This window comes from Garra rufa, chromosome 19, assembly GCF_049309525.1.
Source record: "Garra rufa chromosome 19, GarRuf1.0, whole genome shotgun sequence".
Taxonomy (NCBI): domain Eukaryota; kingdom Metazoa; phylum Chordata; class Actinopteri; order Cypriniformes; family Cyprinidae; genus Garra; species Garra rufa.
This window is the reverse complement of record NC_133379.1, coordinates 21869202-21890583: the sequence shown is the minus strand read 5'-3', so window position 1 is coordinate 21890583 and position 21382 is coordinate 21869202. Positions and strand designations below refer to the sequence as shown.

At 33.7% G+C, this 21382-nt stretch overlaps 1 protein-coding gene across 1 annotated transcript in view; it reads right to left on the bottom strand.

The window, feature by feature from the left end:
• igsf9bb (immunoglobulin superfamily, member 9Bb) overlaps positions 1-21382 on the bottom strand; it is a 160772-nt gene that overhangs the window by 100781 nt on the left and 38609 nt on the right. Inside the window, exon 3 of the mRNA XM_073824629.1 lies at positions 9388-9534. Coding sequence (XP_073680730.1) covers positions 9388-9534 — 147 coding nt within the window. The remainder of the gene's footprint in view (positions 1-9387; positions 9535-21382) is intronic.

The window sequence follows — 21382 nt, the reverse complement described above, 5'->3', positions numbered from 1 at the left end:
CTGGAATAAGGGCAGTAAGTCATTATTAGTAAGAGTAGTGCACTATGGCACCACTCTTACCACTATGGCGCCCGAGGGGCTGGCATGCTGTCAGCTTCATTTACACCCAATGACAACACACCAAGGGCTATCCCTCAACCAAATCTGAACAACCAGGCCTGTCTGCTGCCTGTAGCTGAACCCACACTTCCCAATTCCATTAACAAACCAACAAACATGCTGCAGGTCAACAGGCTGTCACAATCAGAGCTGCAAATATCAATTCTGCCAGTTCTAGAATTCTGTGCCTACCGCCGCGCTACCGTTTAAAAGTCTTTATCTCATGCCATGATGCCATCTGCAGTGTTTCTGGAGCATATGGCCTTGTGGTGCTGAGTGTTCATCACCCACATGAGAATGCGAGGCTATCAGGACCATGGACAGCTCCCTTGCCCGCAGACATCAGCACCACGGACAGCTCCCTAACTCAACACTATATTGACTCTGCTACAGCGTCAGTTTGACTCATCACAGACCGGATAATGAGCCAATTAGAATGGCAGCATAAGCAACAGGATCATCCAAACAACCACACTGGGTCGAGAACATCGATAAGCCCGCTAGAAAACCTCCGAAATTGGTGTTGTGCTCGTTTGTCTCTTTGGCTTTATCAGGGTTTGTGCTCTATCCAAAGAGGCTGCAACTTCATTCACTTAACAAGCTTTGTGGAAAAGAAGATTTGTAATGGCATTATCGAAATTGCAGTTCATATAAGCCGATTGCTATATAATGGTGCTTTTTTTTAACTCTAACTTCTACGCTGTGGATGAATTCACCTGCTCGAAGAGATATGAGCCTTTTATGCCACAAGTCTCTAAACCAACAATGCACGCTCTTAATTAAACACAAAGATGTCTAGCAGGCAGTTAGCACCTGTTTAAAATGAAAAAGACTTCATTTTTCAGGCTGAACACAAGAGTCAGAGTAACATCAACATACTTGTATCCACTTGCTTTGCATTTCAGGCAGAGGAACATTGTGGATACATTAAAAATAATGCAGTAAAGTCACTTGAAATACTTGTAAATATGGATAAAACATAAATATAAACCATTAAGATGGTTTGTTAGCCTAACTTTTGGAAGGTTCACATGCTGTATGCCATCTAAAATGTTTTAAAAAGTGTTTATAATTATTATGAATGCAGTTTTAATGACTTCATTTTAATTGAGACAATATTTGTACATTTAAAGTTAATAAATAAATAAATACATTTGGTCATATCTTAGAAACTTTTAAAACTAATTAGAAGTCAAAAATGATCTAAAGTTGTTTATATATTATATGAATGCACTGCAGCCTTATATTAAGACAATAATGCATACATTTTTGTACATAAAAATAAAAATAAATAAATAAATAAGATTTAAAAAAATAAAAGTAAAATAAAATAAAGCAAAATAAAATAAAGTCAAATAAAATGTAAAAAATAAAATAAAGTCAAATAAGATGTAAAAAAAAATAAAGTAAATAATAAATAAAAAAGGTAAAATTTAATAAAATAAAATAAAATTAGGTAAAAAAATTAAAGTCAAATTAAGTCAAATAAAATTTGATAAAAAAATTATAAAAAAATACATAAAAAATACATAAAATAAAAAAGATCAAACGAAATGAAATAAGATTGAAAAAATTAAGCAAAAAATATTTAAAAATAAAGTAAAATAAAATAAAATAAAGTTTAATAAAATAAAACATACATTTAAAAAAATAAATAAAAAATAAGAAAAGTCAAATTAAGTCAAATAAAATGTATCCTTTTAATTTTTATAAAATAAAAAATTGAAATAAAGTAAAACAAAATTATAAAAATAAAGTAAAAGTAAATAAAATTAAGTAAAATACAATAAAACAATTAATTAATTAATTAATTCATCAATTAAATTTTTTTTATAAAATACAAGATTAAAAAATAAAGTAAAATAAAATAAATAAATAATTACATAAAATAATAAAAAAGACTGAAAAAATAAAGTAAAATAGAATAAAGTAAATTAAATAAAATGTAAAAAATAAAATAAAATTAAGTGAAATAAGATTTTAAAAATAAAATAAAATAAAATAAAGCCAAATACAAATAAATTAGAGTAAATAAATAAATGAAGTAAAATAAAAAATAAAATACTTTTTTTTTTTTAATTAATAGATAAATAAATAAATGTTAAAAAGAACTCAAAAAGCTCTTCAAATCATGTTGAACAACCTTAAATGGTCAAACCCCAGATATTTAGGTGAATCTTTGGGACATTTTGGCTTGATTGTATTCACAGCAAGTGATCTGCCACCAGCAATCACGCAATGTCACAGCATGAGAGCGGAAATGCATTACGATTTTTGGACTGCCCTGAGACTAAGCAACAGACGTTCTCTCCTCATGCGGGTATCCCATTAAATCCCATGGGATTAGTGTTAGCTCACAGTCAGTTTGGAATAGATTTAACTGCTCTGCTCTCCTCTCTGACCCTGCCATAGGGATCTGAGTATTAAACGAGATTCTACAACGACCCGACCTCTCACCTTGTGGTCACGACATAACCTCCTAGCTTCTTAGAGTCCAGTTAACTTCATTAACAGGCACTACAAAGTGATTGTTGAAATAAACAGATAAACAGTGTGTCTATCCTGTATACATCACACACTAGAAAACAGGATGAACAACAGCTGTCATTCAAACTGAAAAAGGCGGGGCTTGTATGGAGCATTGCAGTCACTGTATGGAGTGACTAGAATGCTTTGTTTTTGCATGGGGAAGAACCATTTATATTACCTTTAAGTTTTTGATGATGAAATTGGCCAGCATTAGAAATCTAAGACCTATTTGGACTTCATATAACTTTCAAAAAGGGAAATACTGGAAATAGGGAAATATTTTCTGTCTGGATTTCAATGAGGGTTTTGTGCTTCCCCTCTCCAACTTTGCAGGAAGTTTAATCTGGAAGCCAAAGGATTAGTGCTAACCAGCAGTGGAGTGTAAATCTGCTCTAAGATCACAGAGAAAGCAGAGGATCTCTCTAGTGCTGCTCTGGAGCTGCTGGAGTTTCTTCTCTACACACACATTCAGCACTGAAGAGGAGGTTATTTAAAGAGTCAGACCACCTATTAAAGATCTTAGGTACTGTACATAGTGCAGCAATAGAGATGTTAACAATGAAAGAAATAATTTACCATAAAAACATTATCATAATTCTGTCATTGCGAATCTATCCATATTCAATGAGCAAAAAGCAGAAACAATTTATTTAAGTTATTTATTTGTTCCTTAAAATAAATGTTTAAATAAATGAATTTATTAAAGAAAGAAAGGAAGAAAGGGTATACGAATAAGAGCCAGCATTAATTCTTAAATAAGAAAACACACCCAAAAACAATGATTGAAATAATAATAATAATAATAATAATTATTATTATTATTATTATCATTATTATTATTATTATTTTTAACAATAATAATTATTGTTGTTATTATTACTATGTATAGTAATTATAAATAATAATAACTATTATTATTATTATTGTTGTTGTCGTTATTAATAATAATAATAATAAAACATTACATATTAGGTATATATGATTGTAGTATATATATATATATATATATATATATATATATATATATATATATATATATATATATATATATATATATGTGTGTGTGTGTGTGTGTGTGTGTGTGTGTGTGTGTGTGTGTGTGTGTGTGTGTGTGTGTGTATACTATATAAATATATATAAATAATTTAAAAAAGTTTAATAATGTAATAGCATTATTAAAAAAATTAAATTAAAAAGATTATGATTGGTAGAAAATATCATATCAATATTAAGTCAAGAACATTTGTAAAACAACAAAAATATATATTATTTTAGTATAAAAATATATATATATATATATATATATTTTTTTTTTTTTTTTTTTTTTTAATGTAATAAAGAAAGATAATGATTTATAAAAAAATATTTGAACAAATTTTGAACATCTGTAAAACAACAGTGATAATAAACAAAATATCATTAATTATATAAGTTATTAACAATATGAATAATAATAATAATACATTACATAAAGTTTCAATGCATATTGTGTATTTATTATTGTAGTATATTGTAGTATTTAAATGTTTATTTAAAATTATTTTTATAATTTGAAAGTTGTTTAATTTAAAAGTGTAAAATGTAATAGCAATTTATAAAAAAATAAATAAATAAAAAAGATAATGATTGGTAGAAAAGATTAAGCAGATATTATTATTAAAAATAATTTAATATTATTATTATTATTATACTTTTAATAATAATATATTAATAATAATAATAATAAAGCTACAAAATAATTTAAAAAACTAAATAATTTTAAAATCGTTATAATAAAATAACAATTTTTACAAAAAATTAAATATAAAATATAATGATAGAGTTGAGCAAATTTTGAACATCTGTAAAACAACAACAGCAGTAATAATAATAATAATAATAATAATAATAATAATAATCAAAAAATAAACCCAGCATTTTTATAGTGCAACAACAACAATAGAATATATAGCAATAATAGAATAGAATGAATAAGAATAAGAATAAGAATAAGTAAATAACGTAAAAATAAATAAATAAAACAAAACACACACACAGAAAATACCAGGACTTTATCTATTCATTTTACAGACATTTCTGTTAACTCTAAAACAGTGAGAAATGGTCCTTAAAAAAAGCGTCACCAAAAGATGAAGTAAAACAAGTTTGAAACTTGCCAAAAAAAAATAAAAATCAGAGATGAACTTGAGCATTACAATGTGTCACTTCAACAATCACCTGTATAAGCGTGCAACCTTGCTGCATTGATGAACGATTACATCACTTCCTCTCACCCTACTTAGCACTTTTGACATGTGCCTCACACCTCAAGCGACAAAAGTGCGAGTATGTGTGCGAAAATATCACAAGAACTGTAAAACAACAGCTCTGAGGCACACCGCGACAGCAGTTAACATGGAGCTCATTTCTTTCCTGAGAGCCACTCACTCGCCGCGCTAACCGCCCCTTAAACGGCCCCAAATACGCCAGCACTCCACACAATACCCTTCAGAAAGCACTTCATCAGCCGGCCGCATGCATATATTCATAGAGATATGCAAAAAGCTTTACGCTTGTGAAGGGTTTTTTTTGCACAGAAGCCTGCAGAAACACCTCAGAGAGAGCAGGAATTGCTAATAAGGGGTGAAGACCTGAAGATACACCCGTCACACAGATGACACGCAAACATATTACAGAGTACTCACTTCTAGAACAAATATTTACAGATAATGTACTCACCCCGTTGTCATCCAAGATGTTCCTACCCTTTCTTTTCTTATGTTTTTTTGAGGAAAACACTTCAGGAATTGTCTCCACTATAGCGGACACTATGGTGCCCACAAGTTTGAACATCCAAAATGCAGTTTAAATGCAGCTTTGAAGGGCTCTAAATTTAGCAAAACGATCTGTCTTTTCTTAAACAACATTTCTTAAAATCTAAAAATGTATATACTTTTTACTTTTTTATAGTGGATATGGAGATAATTCCTGAAATGTTTTCCTTAAAAAAACCCTGCAAGTTTGACCATCCAAAATGCAGTTTAAATGCAGCTTTAAAGGGCTCTAAATGACCCCAGTCGAGGAATAAGGGTCTTCTTTAGCGAAACATTATTTAGTCTATTCTAAAAAAGATTTTTTTTTAAATATATACTTTTTAATCTCAAATGCTCATCTTGTCTTTTTTTTTTTTAGACAATGACAGACTGTTTAGCTGTTTAGCTAGACTGTTTTTTTCCTCGGCTGGGATCATTTAGAGCCATTTAAGGCTAAATGTAAACTGCATTTTGGATGTTCAAACTCGCGTGCACCATGGAAGTCCACTATATAGAGATAATTCCTGAAATGCTTTCCTTAAAAAACCCTGCAAGTTCGAAAATCCAAAATGCAGTTTAAATGCAGCTTCAAAGGGCTCTAAACGACCCCAGCCAAGGAATAATGGTCTTATTTAGCGAAACGATCTGTCTTTTTCTAAAAAAAAAATCAAAATTCTTTTAATACTTTTTAATCTCAAATGCTCATTTTGTCTTTTTTTTTTTCTTTTAGAAAATGACAGACTGTTTAGCTATATATAAGACCCTTCTTCCTCGACTGGGATTACTTAGAGCCATTTGAAGCTGAATTTACACTGCATTTTGGACGTTTAAACTCGCAGGCACCATAGAAGTCCACTATATGGAGATAATTCCTGAAATGTTTTCCTTAAAAAACCCTGCAAGTTCGAAAATCCAAAATGCAGTTTAAATGCAGCTTCAAAGGACTCTAAACGATCCCAGCAGAGGAATACAGGTCTTATTTAGCGAAACGATTGGTCTTTTTCTAAAAAAAAAATCTAAAAATGTATATACTTTTTAATCGCAAATGCTTGTCTTGTCCTTTTTTTTTTTTAGACAATGACAGACTGTTTAACAATAGATAAGACCCTTCTTCCTCGGCTGGGATCATTTAGAGCCATTTGAAGCTGAATTTAAACTGCATTTTGGACATTCAAACTCGCGTGCACCATGGAAGTCCACTATATAGAGATAATTCCTGAAATGTTTTCCTTAAAAAAAAACCACAAGTTTGAACGTCCAAAATGCAGTTTAAATGCAGCTTCAAAGGGCTCTAAACGACCCCAGCCAAGGAATAATGGTCTTATTTAGTGAAACGATTGGTCTTTTTCTAAAAAAAATCTAAATTCTTTTAATACTTTTTAATCTCAAATGCTCGTTTTGTCTTCTTTTTTTCTTTTAGAAAATGACAGACTGTTTAGCTATAGATAAGACCCTTCTTCCTTGACTGGGATCACTTAGAGCCATTTGAAGCTGAATTTAAACTGCATTTTGGACGTTCAAACTCGCGGGCACCATAGAAGTCCACTATATGGAGATAATTCCTGAAATGTTTTCCTTAAAATAAAACGCAAGTTGAACATCCAAAATGCAGTTTAAATGCAGCTTCAAAGGGCTCTAAACAATCCCAGCCGAGTAATAATGGTCTTATTTAGTGAAACGATTGGTCTTTTTCTAAAAAAAAAAAAATCTAAAAATGTATATACTTTTTAATCTTAAATGTTTGTCTTGTCTTTTTTTTTTAGACAATGACAGACTGTTTAGCTATAGATAAGACCCTTCTTCCTCAGCTGGGATCATTTAGATCCATTTGAAGCGGAATTTAAACTGCAGTTTGGGCGTTCAAACTCACAGGCACCATCGAAGTCCACTATACGGAGATAATTCCTGAAACTGTTTTTCTTAAAAAACAATTTATTTACGACTGAAGAAAGAAGGCATGAACATCTTGGATGACAACGGAGTACTTTCTCTGTAAATTTTTGTTCTGGAAGTGAACTTCTCCTTTTAGTACAGTTTAGTCTCTGATTAAACTGCGTAAAAGCGATCATTGTAAGCTCTTATTGTATAGCGTGCTTCTTGTCCCAGCGCTAGACAGATTGGTTTTGGTCTCATAGAAAGAAACACTGCTGATATTAGTGTGTTAGTCACACAGGGCCGCAAGGCACACAGTCACACACACATCCAGACGCGGCTGATAAACTGGCCTGTCAACACTCCAACTTGTGTGCTGAGCTGCTGGATTTAAGACTAGCAACAACACAAATGCATACACACATACAGTACACAATGTCACAGAGCAGGCGTGAGGGAGGAGGGGTGCCCTTTCATCCTCCAAAAACTTGAGAGTCGAATAAAAAGATTTGCAGAATTACTGCACAGTGTGTAACTGCAGAGCTGCGCATCTGATTCCCAGCTGTTGTCTATTAGAAGAGGCTGAGCGTATATCACACAGCAATGAGCTTGAGTTAATGTGCTGTAACCGGTTTGGGGATTTGGGTGTCTGCTACCTAGGCAACGAAATCTAGAAGGCACAGTGTCATGATGCGTTCACAGGAAGACTGACACAGAGTCGTAACCAGGAAAGATGCGGCAACAACAGCCAATCAGAACAGTGCATGGACGGGTTTTCTCTGTTTGATCTGTTTGCACTGCACAGTACAAAGCACATACTGGTCCTTGCCCAGTTGGACACTTGCAACAAATCTAGGGCTGTCAAGCGAATAATTGCGATTAATCACATGCAAAATAAAAGTTTGCGTTTACATAATATGGGTGTGTGTGTGTGTGTGTGTGTGTGTGTACCTGGTATTCATCACGTTGTGGGGACCAAATGTCCCCACAAGGATAGGAATACCAGTAGATTTTGACCTTGTGGGGACATTTCTCAGGTCCCCATGAGGAAACAGGCTTATAAATCATGCACAATGAGTTTTTTTGAGGAAGTAAAAGTGTGCACAATCTCCTGTGAGGGCTAGGTTTAGGTGTAGGGTAGGTGTAGGGCCATAGAAAATACGGTTTGTACAGTATAAAAACCATTACGCCTATGGAATGTCCCCATAAAACATGTAAACCCAACATGTGTGTGTGTGTGTGTGTGTGTGTGTGTGTGTGTGTGTGTGTGTGTGTGTGTGTGTGTGTGTGTGTGTGTGTGTGTGTGTGTGTGTGTGTGTGTGTGCAAGTATATATTAAAGAAAAATTTTATATTTATACAGAAAATCTTTATATTATAGAAATTTAGAAAAGTGATTTTATGTCCATACAAGAAACATTAAATGTAAGTAATGTGTCTACTTTTAAGGTTTCAAATAAGTTTTTGGAGAATAAAACTTCAAAATTTGGTTAAAATAATGTTACATTGTCATTCAGTGTAACACAATATTTATGTAAAAATTCAAACAACATGCTGACTTATGTGTATTCAAATATATAAAAGAATAAGGGAGCACATAAAATTTTGTTGTGTTTTAAATGAGTAAAAATTCTAAATGACAAATGGGCAAAACTTTTTAAAATGTAGATTTTCAACTAATTAGTATTTGGTGTGAAAGTAATTTGTCTTTTAATATGTCATAAATAGATTTTTGTCAATGACAAGACTGTTACACTGAATGACATTTTAGTGAGTGTCTTCTGTAAATTAGGGAAAAATGTATGATATTTATTTTTTGTTGGAAAAACAAAAACAAAAATGCAATTAAATTAAACAGAAAACTGAGAAAAGCATCATTAGGGCTATGCTACAGAAAGTAAAACCAAATTACTGACTTACTGCCAAAAGACAGACTTACGACTGGTTTGGACAACTTTCTTTATCACAACACATCTGGTAAGGACACAGTCTGACAACAAACATGTTCTTGGATGAACCTGACCTTCTCAGCCTAATCTAGACTCACTTTGACATAAGAGACATAAGAGAAAAACTGATCTTAGGTCAGAGACTCACCGTTGACTGTCAGGTGCACCCAGCTGCCGTTGTGAAAGGTGTGGTACTGTTGTTCCAGCATCAGGACCTTGCACTCGTACCAGCCCTGGTCTTCCGAGCGAACCCTCTCAATGCGTAGAGATGACTTGCCATGCAGGCTGGCTCGGCCTGTAGAGTTCAGACAAAAAAAAACTTAAGAGATGCTCTAACAGGATCCAAAACACCTATCTACCTCTATAATAAACAAATAATTGAAACATTTTTATTTCAATTTTATTCAAATTACTTAAATTATTTGTTTAAATATATACATTTTTCCCAATAAATAAATGACAAAGAAAACATTTTTCTCTCAATTGTTTGATTGTGTTTTCTTTGTCTACTTTCAGGACTTGAATGAAAATCTGATGATGTTTTGGGTCATATTTATTCAGAAATATAGAAAATTCTAAAGGGTTCACAAACTTTCAAGCAGCACTGTATATACCTGTATATACATTATATTTATTTATATATTTATTTAGATTTATTTTGTATACTTATATATATATATATATATATATATATATATATATATATATATATATATAAAGTATACAAAATAATATATATATGTATATATACAGTCAAGCTCAAAATTATTTATACCCCTGGCAAATTCTGACTTTAAGTTACTTTTGTTCAACCAGCAAGTTTTTTTTGACCGGAAATGACACAGGCTTCTCCCAAAAGATAATAAGACGAAGTACAAGAGGCATCATTGTGGGAAAAAATATTTCTCAGCTTTTATTTACATTTTAACAAAAAGTGGCATGTCCAAAATTATTCATACCATTTGCAAACTGTCACAGTCTATGGGAAAATCCAAAGTTCTATACCATCCCAAATAGTCCAAGCTGTTCTAAAGCATCCTAATTACCCTGATTCATTAGGAACAGCTGTTTTAATCAACAGGTGAAAAACAGAAGCTCTCTGCTGTTGGTTTGTGGACAGTCATGGCTAAGACAAAGGAGCTCACTGAGGACCTGCGGCTGCGCATTGTGGCTGCTCACAAGTCAGGAAAGGGCTATAAGACCATATCTAAATGTTTTGATGTTCAAGTATTATTAAAAAATACAAGACGTTCCGCACTGTGAAAAATCTCAGAGGACGTGGTCGGATAGTGAGAGAGGTAAACAAGAATCCAAGCATCACCATCAAGGCCATCCTGATGAATCTGGGCTCTGCTGGTGGCAACATCTCAAGGCAGACAGTGAAACGGACACTGCACACCGCTGGGTTCCATGGACGCAAACCAAGGAGAACACCGCTTCCCCAGATAAGGCACACAAAAGCCCACTTGGTCTTTGCAAATGCTCATCTGGACAAAGAAGAAGACTTCTGGTCTTCTGTTTTATGGTCAGATGAAACAAAAATGTAATTGTTTGGCCACAATGATGTAGCCTTCATTTGGTGTAAAAAAGGAGAAGCCTTCAACCCTAAGAACACCATCCCCACTGTCAAACATGGTGGTGGGAACCTAATGTTTTGGGGGTGTTTTTCAGCCGGTGGACCAGGGAACCTAATCACAGTAAACAGCACCATGAAAAAGGAGCAATACATCAAAATTCTCAACAACAACATCAGGCAGTCTGCAGAGAAACTTGGCCTTGGGCACCAGTGGACATTTCAGCACGACAACGACCCAAAACACACAGCAAAAGTGGTGAAGAAATGGTCACCAGACAAAACATTAACGTTTTGCAGTGGCCCAGCCAGAGTCCTGACTTAAATCCAATTGAGAATCTGTGGAGGGAGCTAATTTTTCTTTTTATTAATTCACACCACTCTAAACTAGAGAACTATAGAAGCCAATTTCCACCACTGAATAAAAAGATACTGTAATTACAACTTTTTATCTTACAATTCTAACAGTTTTCTCAGAAATGCATGATACAAACTCACAATTCTGATCTTTTATCTCAAAATTGAGAGATATAAACTCACATTTCTGGGAAATTAAGTAAGAATTGCATGATATAAACTCGCAATTGTGAGTTATGAAGTATAAACTACAAATATTTATATCAAGCAATTCTGACTTTTTTTCTCAGATTGCAAGTTTATATCTCGCAATTCTAACTTTATAGCATGTAATTGTGAGTTTATATATCACAATTCTGAGATAAAAAGTCTTGTGAGAATTGTGAGATAAAAAGTCGCAATTACCTTTTTTATTTTTTATTTAGTGGTGGAAATGGGCTACCACACTAAGCTGGTCTTTTCAGCAAGGACTTTTAATAAATGCTACACCTTCCTGGTTTTCACACATAAACCAAAAAAGCCTAAGGACATTAACACTTTTAATTCAAGCAAATTAAATCTAATTGTTTATCTTCGCTCCTGCAATAATGTACACAGCCTGGGTCCACAGCCGCAACACTTTGTGTGTTGTTTAGGCGACAGCAGTGTCAGGTCCAGGGGCCGTGAAGGCTGAAGTGAGAGCCGAGGTGGCCCACTGTAATTTCTGACACTCCCGTGAGCACATGGAGAAACACACATTTCTAACCGCGCCAGACGTGGGCAAATCCATCATGACAGTATGATATAGCTAGCTGTCTGTCTTCGAGGGTCAAGCTGAGAGGGGGGATTTATGCCATTTTTTATATTCTGGCAACAGTGCTGGACAGATGGCAGGAAACAATATCAGCGCAAGCAGAGGGATTGCAAGACAGCAGCGTTTAAGGCTATTAAGGGCCTGTGTTTGTCCTCAAAAACCATTTTTTCAATACAAATGGCATTACCACGGCCAATACACAGTCTGAAAAGAATGTTACAGTCCCACAGAGTGCAAAATAAAAAAATATTATGTAAATGAACTCAATAATGTTGTTGGACATTCTGAAAAAATAAGTTTGTGTGTGGTTTGAGCTTAAGAAGACTCTTATTGTTAGATATTATTCTTTGTTTGAAATAATGTTGAGAAACAGTTTCAGATATTTCTTCATTCAAATTGAAAGCAGCACTACTGGCGCGACTAGAAATAGTACACAATTGTGCCCACTGAACACCAAGGTCGCACAATCAAAAAACTTCTGAAATATTCTTTACACACAGCAGCTTCTATGAGGCCCTGCAGATCAATAACACTGAAGGAGAACCAGAAGCGAAACGAGAGCGGTCAAACGCCTGGCCTATTTTTACAGCTGCGAGAGAGTGTTGATGGGAGCAAGAGAAACAACGCTGACATGCGATGTAGGTTAAAGATAGTCCTCAGGAAGTGACACGCTAGAGGTCAATACAGTATGGAAGCATGAAACTGCACCTCCCACTTTCATATTCCTTCTATTTTTTCTATTTTTCTTTCTCCATCTCATACACATACTCCAAGCTGTATGTTAAAGACAAATGTAGACATGTTTTTGAAGAATTTTGAAGAATTTGACCCCACTGACCTTTATATGGTCCACAAACAAAGGAAAGAAAAAGAAAGCAAGTAATGCAGGTTTGGAACGACACGAAGGTGAGTAAATTATGCAGTGTTATTATTGTTTACTTAACCCAACACTATTAAAAATCAATTTTGTTCACTGAAATAAAGCTTAATTAGAATAAATATATAATAAAGATATGACAAGACTTAAAACATGAAATAAAAAAAAAAACAGCTAAATAGAAAAATATATAACAAACAATAAAAAAAAATTCCCAAAAGCATATAAAAAATTATTAGGACCTAAACTAAAATTAAAAAGATATATACTAAATGATATATAACAAATAAAATAATAATAAGGTAATACAAAATATTTAAAAAAATACTCTAATAATATATACACAAAATTAAATTAAATTAAATTAAATTAATACATTTATACATTTGAATTGAAATAGTCAGGGTTTTGCTGTAAAGCTGGAACCACAGTCTAGTAAATAAATAATACTAAAATAAAAAAATGTGTTCACCAAAATAAAGCTGAATTACAAATAAATATAAAATAAAAATATTTTTAACATTTAAAACATTCTAAATAAATAGATTTAAGTTGAAGAACTTAAAATAGTAACATTAAAACTGAAATAAAAATAACTAAATAGATTATTAAAAAAATGACAAAAGCAGATAAAAAATTACTAGGACTTCTACTGAAATTAAAAAGAAAGTTATATAATAATATATAAATAAAAAAATAAAAAAAATAATAAGGTAATACAAAATATAAAAAAATCTATAATAGTATATAAATAACACTAAAATAAAACTAAAAATAAAAAAAATAATAATTTAATTTATGTTAAAAAATAAAACTCTTTTATAAATTTTAATTGAAATAGTAAGGGTTTTGCTGTAAAGCTGGAACCAAAGTCTAGATAAAAATAAAATAAAAATAAATAAAATAAAAATATTTTAAACATTTAAAACATTTGAAATAAACAGATTTAAGTTGAAGAACTTAAAATAGTAAAACTAAAACTTAAATAAAAATGACTAAATGGATTATTTAAAAAATGACAAAAGCAGATAAAAAAATACTAGGACTTCAACTGAAATTAAAAATAAAGTTATATAATAATATATAAATATAAATAAAATAATAATAAGGTAATAAAAAATATAAAAAATATTATAATAGTATATAAATAACACAAAAATAAAAATAAAAAATTTAATTTAATTTAATTTAATTTAATTTAATTTAAAAAATAAAACTCTTTGTATTTTAATTGAAATAGTCAGGGCAAAGCTGGAACCAGAGTCTACTAAATAAATAATACTAAAAAATAAATAAAATAAAATAAAATAAAATAAAATAAAAATTTGTATACATTTGAATTAACATAGTGAGGGTTTTGCTATAAATCTGGAACCAGAGCCTAGTATATAAAAAACAAAAAGAATAAAATAAAATAAAATAAAATAAAATAAAATAAAATAAAATAAAATAAAATAAAATAAAATAAAATAAGTCTAAATGCAGGTTTGGAACGACATGAAGGTGACTAAATTATGCAGTGTTATTATTGTTTACTATATTTTTGTTCACCGAAATAAAGCTGAATTAGAATAAATATAAAATAACATTATGGCAAAACTTAAAACATTTAAAATTCATAGATTTAAGTTAAACAAATTTAAATAGTAAAACTACTACTGAAATAAAAATAGCTAAATAGAAATATATATATATATATATATATAAAAATTACAAAAGCACATCAAAAATTACTAGGACTTCAACTGAAATTAAAAAGAAAATTATATAATAATATATAAATAAAAATAAAATAATAATAATTTAAATAATTTAATTTAATTTAAAAAATAAAACTATTTTATACATTTGAACTGAAATAGTCAGGGTTTTTCTGTTAAGCTGGAACCAGAGTCTAGTAAATAAATTAAAAAATAAAATAAAATAAAATAAAATTCATCTGATTTAAAATAGTCAGGGTTTTGCTGTAAAGCTGGAACCAAAGTCCAGGGTAAACAAGACAAAAACTTTTAAAGCATGGCTATTTCAACTCTATTTAGCATTACTAAATAATACAGTGACTCTCAGATTATGTGGCCACATTATCATCTCTCAATCTCATGCTTACACAAAGGCCCATTACATGGGATTCATATGGAGTCATTTGGTGACAAGTAGGCTTTTTGTGGTGGACATCTGATATCTACGCCTGAGCTATGCTGGATGCACACCAGTTACCATTACAGTAGGGATCTCACGCACTAAGACACAGAGCTACTGTAAATGTGCTGAGTACAGCCATTAATCTGAAGGATGCACTGCCCAATAAAAGGCCAGAGGTCAGAGGAAATACGCTGCTGAATAAGACCTCATGCAAGACCTCATGTATATACAGGTCACAAGGCCATCTATGACAATTATGGATCCTGCTCAGTGGAACAGATAAAAGACATGTGGAACTTGTGCTTCCTGTGTGGAACGATACAAACAGACAAGTGTGTACATATTACTGCAACAAACAAAGATGTTAGTGGTATGTGTACCACACAGCTATTAAAGGGAAAGTTTTACTCACCCTCAAGCCATCCTAGGTGTATATGACTTTCTTCTTTCAGATGAATACAATCGGAGTTATATTTAAAAAAATTCCTGGTTCTTCCAAGCTTTATAATGGCAGTCAATGGGTGTTGTGATTTTAAAGCCCAAAGAACTGCGTCTATCCATCATAAAAAGTACTTCACACTGCTCTGGTGGGTTAATAACGGCCTTCTGAATCAAATCGATGTGTTTGTGCAAGAAAAATATTAATATTTACACAGGGGAACAAGTACAAAACAAGGATTTGTAAAGACAAATGTTGGAGGATTTCAATATAAGCCAAGAGGAGGTTTTTCTTTGCTGTAAACAAAACTTGATTCTCACGAGACTAGCATATATGCTGTAGCTAGAGATTACAGTTTATAAAGTTTTAAATATGGATATTTTTCATACACAAACGCATCGCTTTGCTTCAAAAGGCCTTTATTAACCCACTGGAGTCATGTGGAGTACTTTTTATGATGGATGGATGCAGTTTTTTGGGCTTCAAAATCGCAATTTTTAATATAACTCCGATTGTATTCATCTGGAAAAAGAAAGTCATACTGTATACAGTGGTGTGAAAAAGTGTTGGCCCCCTTACAGATTTTTTTGCATGTTTGTCACACTTTAATGTTTCAGATCATCAAACTAATTTAAATATTAATTAAAGATAACACAAGTAAACACATCATGCAGTTTTTGAATGAAGTTTTTTTATTATGCAGGGTAAACAAAATCCAAACCCACATGGCCCTGTGTGAAAAAGTGTTTACCCCCTTAATTTTAAAAACTGGTTGGGCCACCCTTAGCAGCAACAACTGCAATCAAGTGTTTGCGATAAATTGCTTACAGCGCTGTGCAGGAATTTTGTCCCACTCATCTTGGCAGAATTGTTGTAATTCAGCCACATTGGAGGGTTTTCGAGCATTAACCACCTTTTTAAGGTCATGCCACAGCATCTCAATCGGATTCAGGTCAGGACTTTGATTTGGCCACTCCAAAGTCTTCATTTTGTTTTTCTTCAGCCATTAAGAGGTGGATTTGCTGGTGTGTTTTGGATCATTGTCCTGCTGCAGAACCCAAGTTCGCTTCAGCTTGAGGTCACAAACAGATGGCCGGACACTGTCCTTCAGGATTTTTTGGTAGACAGCAGAATTGATGGTTCCATTTATCACAGCAAGTCTTCCAGGTTCAGAAGCAGCAAAACAGCCCCAGAACATCACTCTACCACCACCATATTTTACTGTTGGTATGATGTTCTTTTTCTGAAATGCTGTGCTACTTTTGGAGGGCAAAAGCTGATTCCAAATCATCAGTACTCATCTTGCTGAACCTATCTGCAGCTTTTGACACTGTGAATCACCAGATCCTCCTGTCCACCCTCTCATCGCTGGGCATCACAGGGACTTCACTTCGCTGGTTCAAATCCTACCTTTCTGGTAGGTCTTTCAGAGTGGCTTGGGGAGGGGAGGTATCCAAAACTCATCAACTGGTCACTGGGGTTCCTCAGGGATCAGTTCTTGGACCTCTCCTCTTCTCCATATACACTACATCTCTGGGCCCCATCATACAGGCACATGGCTTCTCCTACCATTGCTATGCTGATGACACACAACTCTATCTTTCATTCAAACCAGACGATCCATCGGTAGCTGCACGGATCTCAGGTTGCCTGGCGGATATCTCTGCATGGATGAAAGAACACCATCTACAGCTCAACCTAGCAAAGACGGAACTCCTTATCTTTCCTGCCACTGCATCTTTACAACATGACTTCTCCATCCAGTTAGGTTCATCAACAATTACCCCATCGACTTCAGCCAGAAATCTGGGTGTAATCTTTGACGACCAATTGACTTTTAAAGACTACATAGCTAAGACTGCTCGATCTTGCAGGTTTGCATTGCACAACATCAGAAAGATCAGGCCCTTCCTAACAGAGCATGCTACACAACTCCTCGTCCAGGCCCTGGTCATTTCCAGGCTGGACTACTGCAATGCTCTTTTAGCTGGTCTTCCAGCATGTACAATCAAACCTCTACAAATGATTGAGAATGCAGCAGCACGACTGGTCTTCAACGAGCCCAAAAAGGCCCATGTCACACCTCTCTTCATATCACTGCACTGGCTACCGGTTACAACACGCATCAAATTCAAGACACTGATGCTGGCATATAGGACAGCCACCGGATCATCACCTGCCTACCTCCATTCACTACTACACATCTACAATCCTTCCAGAAGTCTGAGATCCTCTAGTGAAAGACGCCTCATTGTACCACCACAGAGAGGTATTAAATCACTGTCCAGAACATTCTCGTTCACTGTTCCTGCCTGGTGGAATGATCTTCCCACCCCTATCCGGAATGCAGACTCCTTAACAGCTTTCAAGCGACTGCTGAAAACCCATCTTTTTCGACACTATGTGACTCAATAAAAAAAAATAAAAAATTCTCCTCTCCTCTTGATCCTCCCTTTCTAGCCTGTTTTTCCTCTCTTTCTTGATCTTCTCCTTCTAGCCTGCACTCTTCTAACAACGCCTGATATATGGTATTTTTGAGAACTTCCTATGTTGATCTGCCTCCTTACGATGAATCACTTGTTGTATTCCCAATTGTAAGTCGCTTTGGATAAAAGCGTCGGCTAAATGAATAAATGTAAATGTACTTTTACGCCAGATGTAATGGGACACACACCTTCCAAAAAGTTCAGCTTTTGTCTCGTCAGTCCTCAGAGCATTTTCCCAAAGTTCTTGGGGATCAACAAGATGTTTTCTGGCAAACTGAGACAAGCCTTTATGTTCTTTTTGCTCAGCAGCGGTTTTCGTCTTGGAACTCTGCCACGCAGGCCATTTTTGCCCAGTCTCTTTCTTATGGTGGAGTCATGAACACTGACCTTAACTGAGGCAAGAGAGGCATGCAGTTCTTTAGATGTTTTTGTGGGGTCTTTTGTGACCTCTTGGATGAGTCGTCGCTGCGCTCTTGGGGTAATTTTGGTCAGCCGGCCACTCCTGGGAAGGTTCACCACTGTTCCATGTTTTCGCCATTTGTGGATAATGGCTCTCACTGTGGTTCGCTGGAGTCCCAAAGCTTTAGAAATGGCTTTATAACCTTTTCCAGACTGATCTCAATTACTTTCTTTCTCATTTGTTCCTGAATTTCTTTGGATCTCAACATGATGTGTAGCTCTTGGGGATCTTTCGGTCTACTTCACTTTGTCAGGCAGGTCCTATTTAAGTGATTTCTTGATTGCGAACAGGTGTGGCAGTAATCAGGCCTGGGTGTGGCTTGAGAAACTGAGCTCAGGTGTGATAAACAACTGTTATGTTTTAACTGGGGTTTAAAACTGCATGTTGTGTTTACTTGTGTTATCTTTGATTAATATTTAAATTTGTTTGATGATCTGAAACATTAAAGTGTGACAAACAAAAAAAATCAGGAAGGGGGCCAACACTTTTTCACACCACTGTACATCTAAGATGGCTTGAGGGTGAGTAAATTTATGAGGTAATATTAATTTTTTGGTGAACTATCCCTTTAAAATTGCCTGATACTGATAAACAAGTAATTATTTTAAATTTCAAATTAAATTTGTATGTTTTTATGCATAAAAAAACAATAGGACAATTATTGACAGTACAATTTACACAAATTATTATAAAATTAATTTTACTTTGTACAGAATGCATAAACAATAAAACACTAAAAATGTTAAAAGCAATTAAAATTATTAATTCTATAGTTTTTAGTGTTCTAATTTTTTAATTTTTAGATTATTATTATTTTATTTATTTATTTTGAACAAAATAAAATCGATGACTGGCTAAAAAATTCTAATAAGATTTCAAAATCACACACATCCCAGGTTTCGAGCACCAGTAGAGCAGCTGTCTTCAAGATTTTTAAATATCTTAATCTGTTTAAAAAATACTGCTCAGCACTGTACAGTGTGTTAAAAGCACTGCTGGAAATTCAGCTTAGGGTTTTCAGGATCCTCCAGAAAGTAAAAAAACTTTCCAATCTCATTACCATTCACTCTGAGTGAGAGCCATTAAAATTGCATATCCTGCCCCGAGCCAAGTCTGATAAACTATCACAGTTTCTTTGCTTTTATAAATCTGACATGCTCTTAAATTATGCCCTTTCTGTTTCCACTTCTTATCAATGATGTAATTTCCTATCTCAATTAGAAAGAAAAGGATCATATTTGATCCCGCGCTCCCCTCCACCCCATCCCAAAACCTCTTTCATCTATTCGGTTGATGCTTTGCTCTTGAGATCAGCACCTCTTGCACCTGTCCACAGATCTGGACCGACAGATCTATTGGAGCAAAAGATAAGAGCTTTCTTCAAACCAGTCTGCACATTTCGATTCATAATCTGTTGACATGGCCAGCTCCTGCCCTGTGATAAAGCTTTCAGCCTCTATGAGCGAGATTAAATAATGCACTGAGATCTGGAATGGACTGATTACAGAGACAACAGTAAGCGTATCTTCATTTCAGTGAGTCAAACATATAACTAAACAACCTGCTGTGATACCCTGAGAAAAAAATTATGAAACAGGTGAGCTATCCATCAATTGGAGATGCAGACCAGCCACCGGTATTTATTGGATTATTGTCCAAATTAAAACTTGCCATCTAACAGGCCAAAATAAAATAAAAAACAGGCAGACACTGATGGGTTTGAAAACAAGATGTAAGACTAATTGTTATTTACTATTTGTACGCTACTAATTTTCCAATAATTTAATTGTAATATAGACCTGTTCGTTACATCCAACTAGGGTGAGGAAAAAAACGCCAACCAAAAAACTAAATAAAAGTCATATTACACATCTGATTTTTTTTTTTTTTTTTTTTGTCACAGTAATACAAATGGTAATTTTTTTTAAAATTGGGCATTTACCAGCTACTGTGTCTGGTGGGCGAGAAATTCAATTTCTCTGTCTGCATCCAACTAACAGATGCACTCAATAATGTTAAGTGTAAATGACTGAATGTTCCTGCAATATAAATCGCTCTTGTATCTCTTCGGAGGAGTGTAATTTCATTGTGCTTATTAAGTATAATTCAGAAACAAAACTGTGGTCTGAACGTAAAGTGACACTTAAAGTGGAAGTGAAACAATCAATCAAGTTTACATTATTTAGTAAACTGATTTCCACTTTTAAAAAAAGTATAACAAACACGATTAATGTAACCACTTTAAAGAAAAAAGGACATTTTGGGTGCAATATAAGCATTTTTTTTACTTGAACAGAAGCTTGTTTTAAAATGGAGGATTACGAATTTGAAAGGACTGTTTATCCCATAATAAGTCAAATGCTTATGTATTTGAGCCAATACTACTGTTACAGGTGGAAGAAGTCATAAACCCAGGGTTGCCAGGTTGTCACAACAAAACCCACCCAATTGCTACTCAAAACTAGCCCAATCGTGCTTTGAGGGGGATCCCACAGTAAAAAGCACGTTTCAAGGGGTAAAATACATTTTTTTTTTAATGGCAGGGCCCCCCTTGTACAGTTCGCATTGCAGGGGCTAAATATAATGTTATTGGGGTTGCTTCAACCCGCGGCAAAAGTGTTAAAGTAGCCCAAAACCGCGGACTTGGCAACACTGCGTAAACCTGCTTGATATGGAGATGAAGACTGGGTCGGAAACAATACATGTTTATATGAATATTCGTTAAAAAAAAGCCATTCTGACATAATTTTGTGTGCATTTGCTCAAGAAGATGTACTCGTAATTTTGGTACTTGCAAGCTGCAGCTTTTTACTTGCATTTGTGGGGTTTTTTTGCGTATTTTTGTGTGCATTTGTGTGCACAGAAACAATCTATCACAGAGTGCAAGTACCGCATTGAAATCTCTTTCAAAGCTGTCTTGCGCTTAAATGGCTTAAAACATTTTATTGTTTAAACTGACAAAACTTAAAACACATAAGAATAATAATCATTCTTGAGGACGCAGCACTAGCCTGAT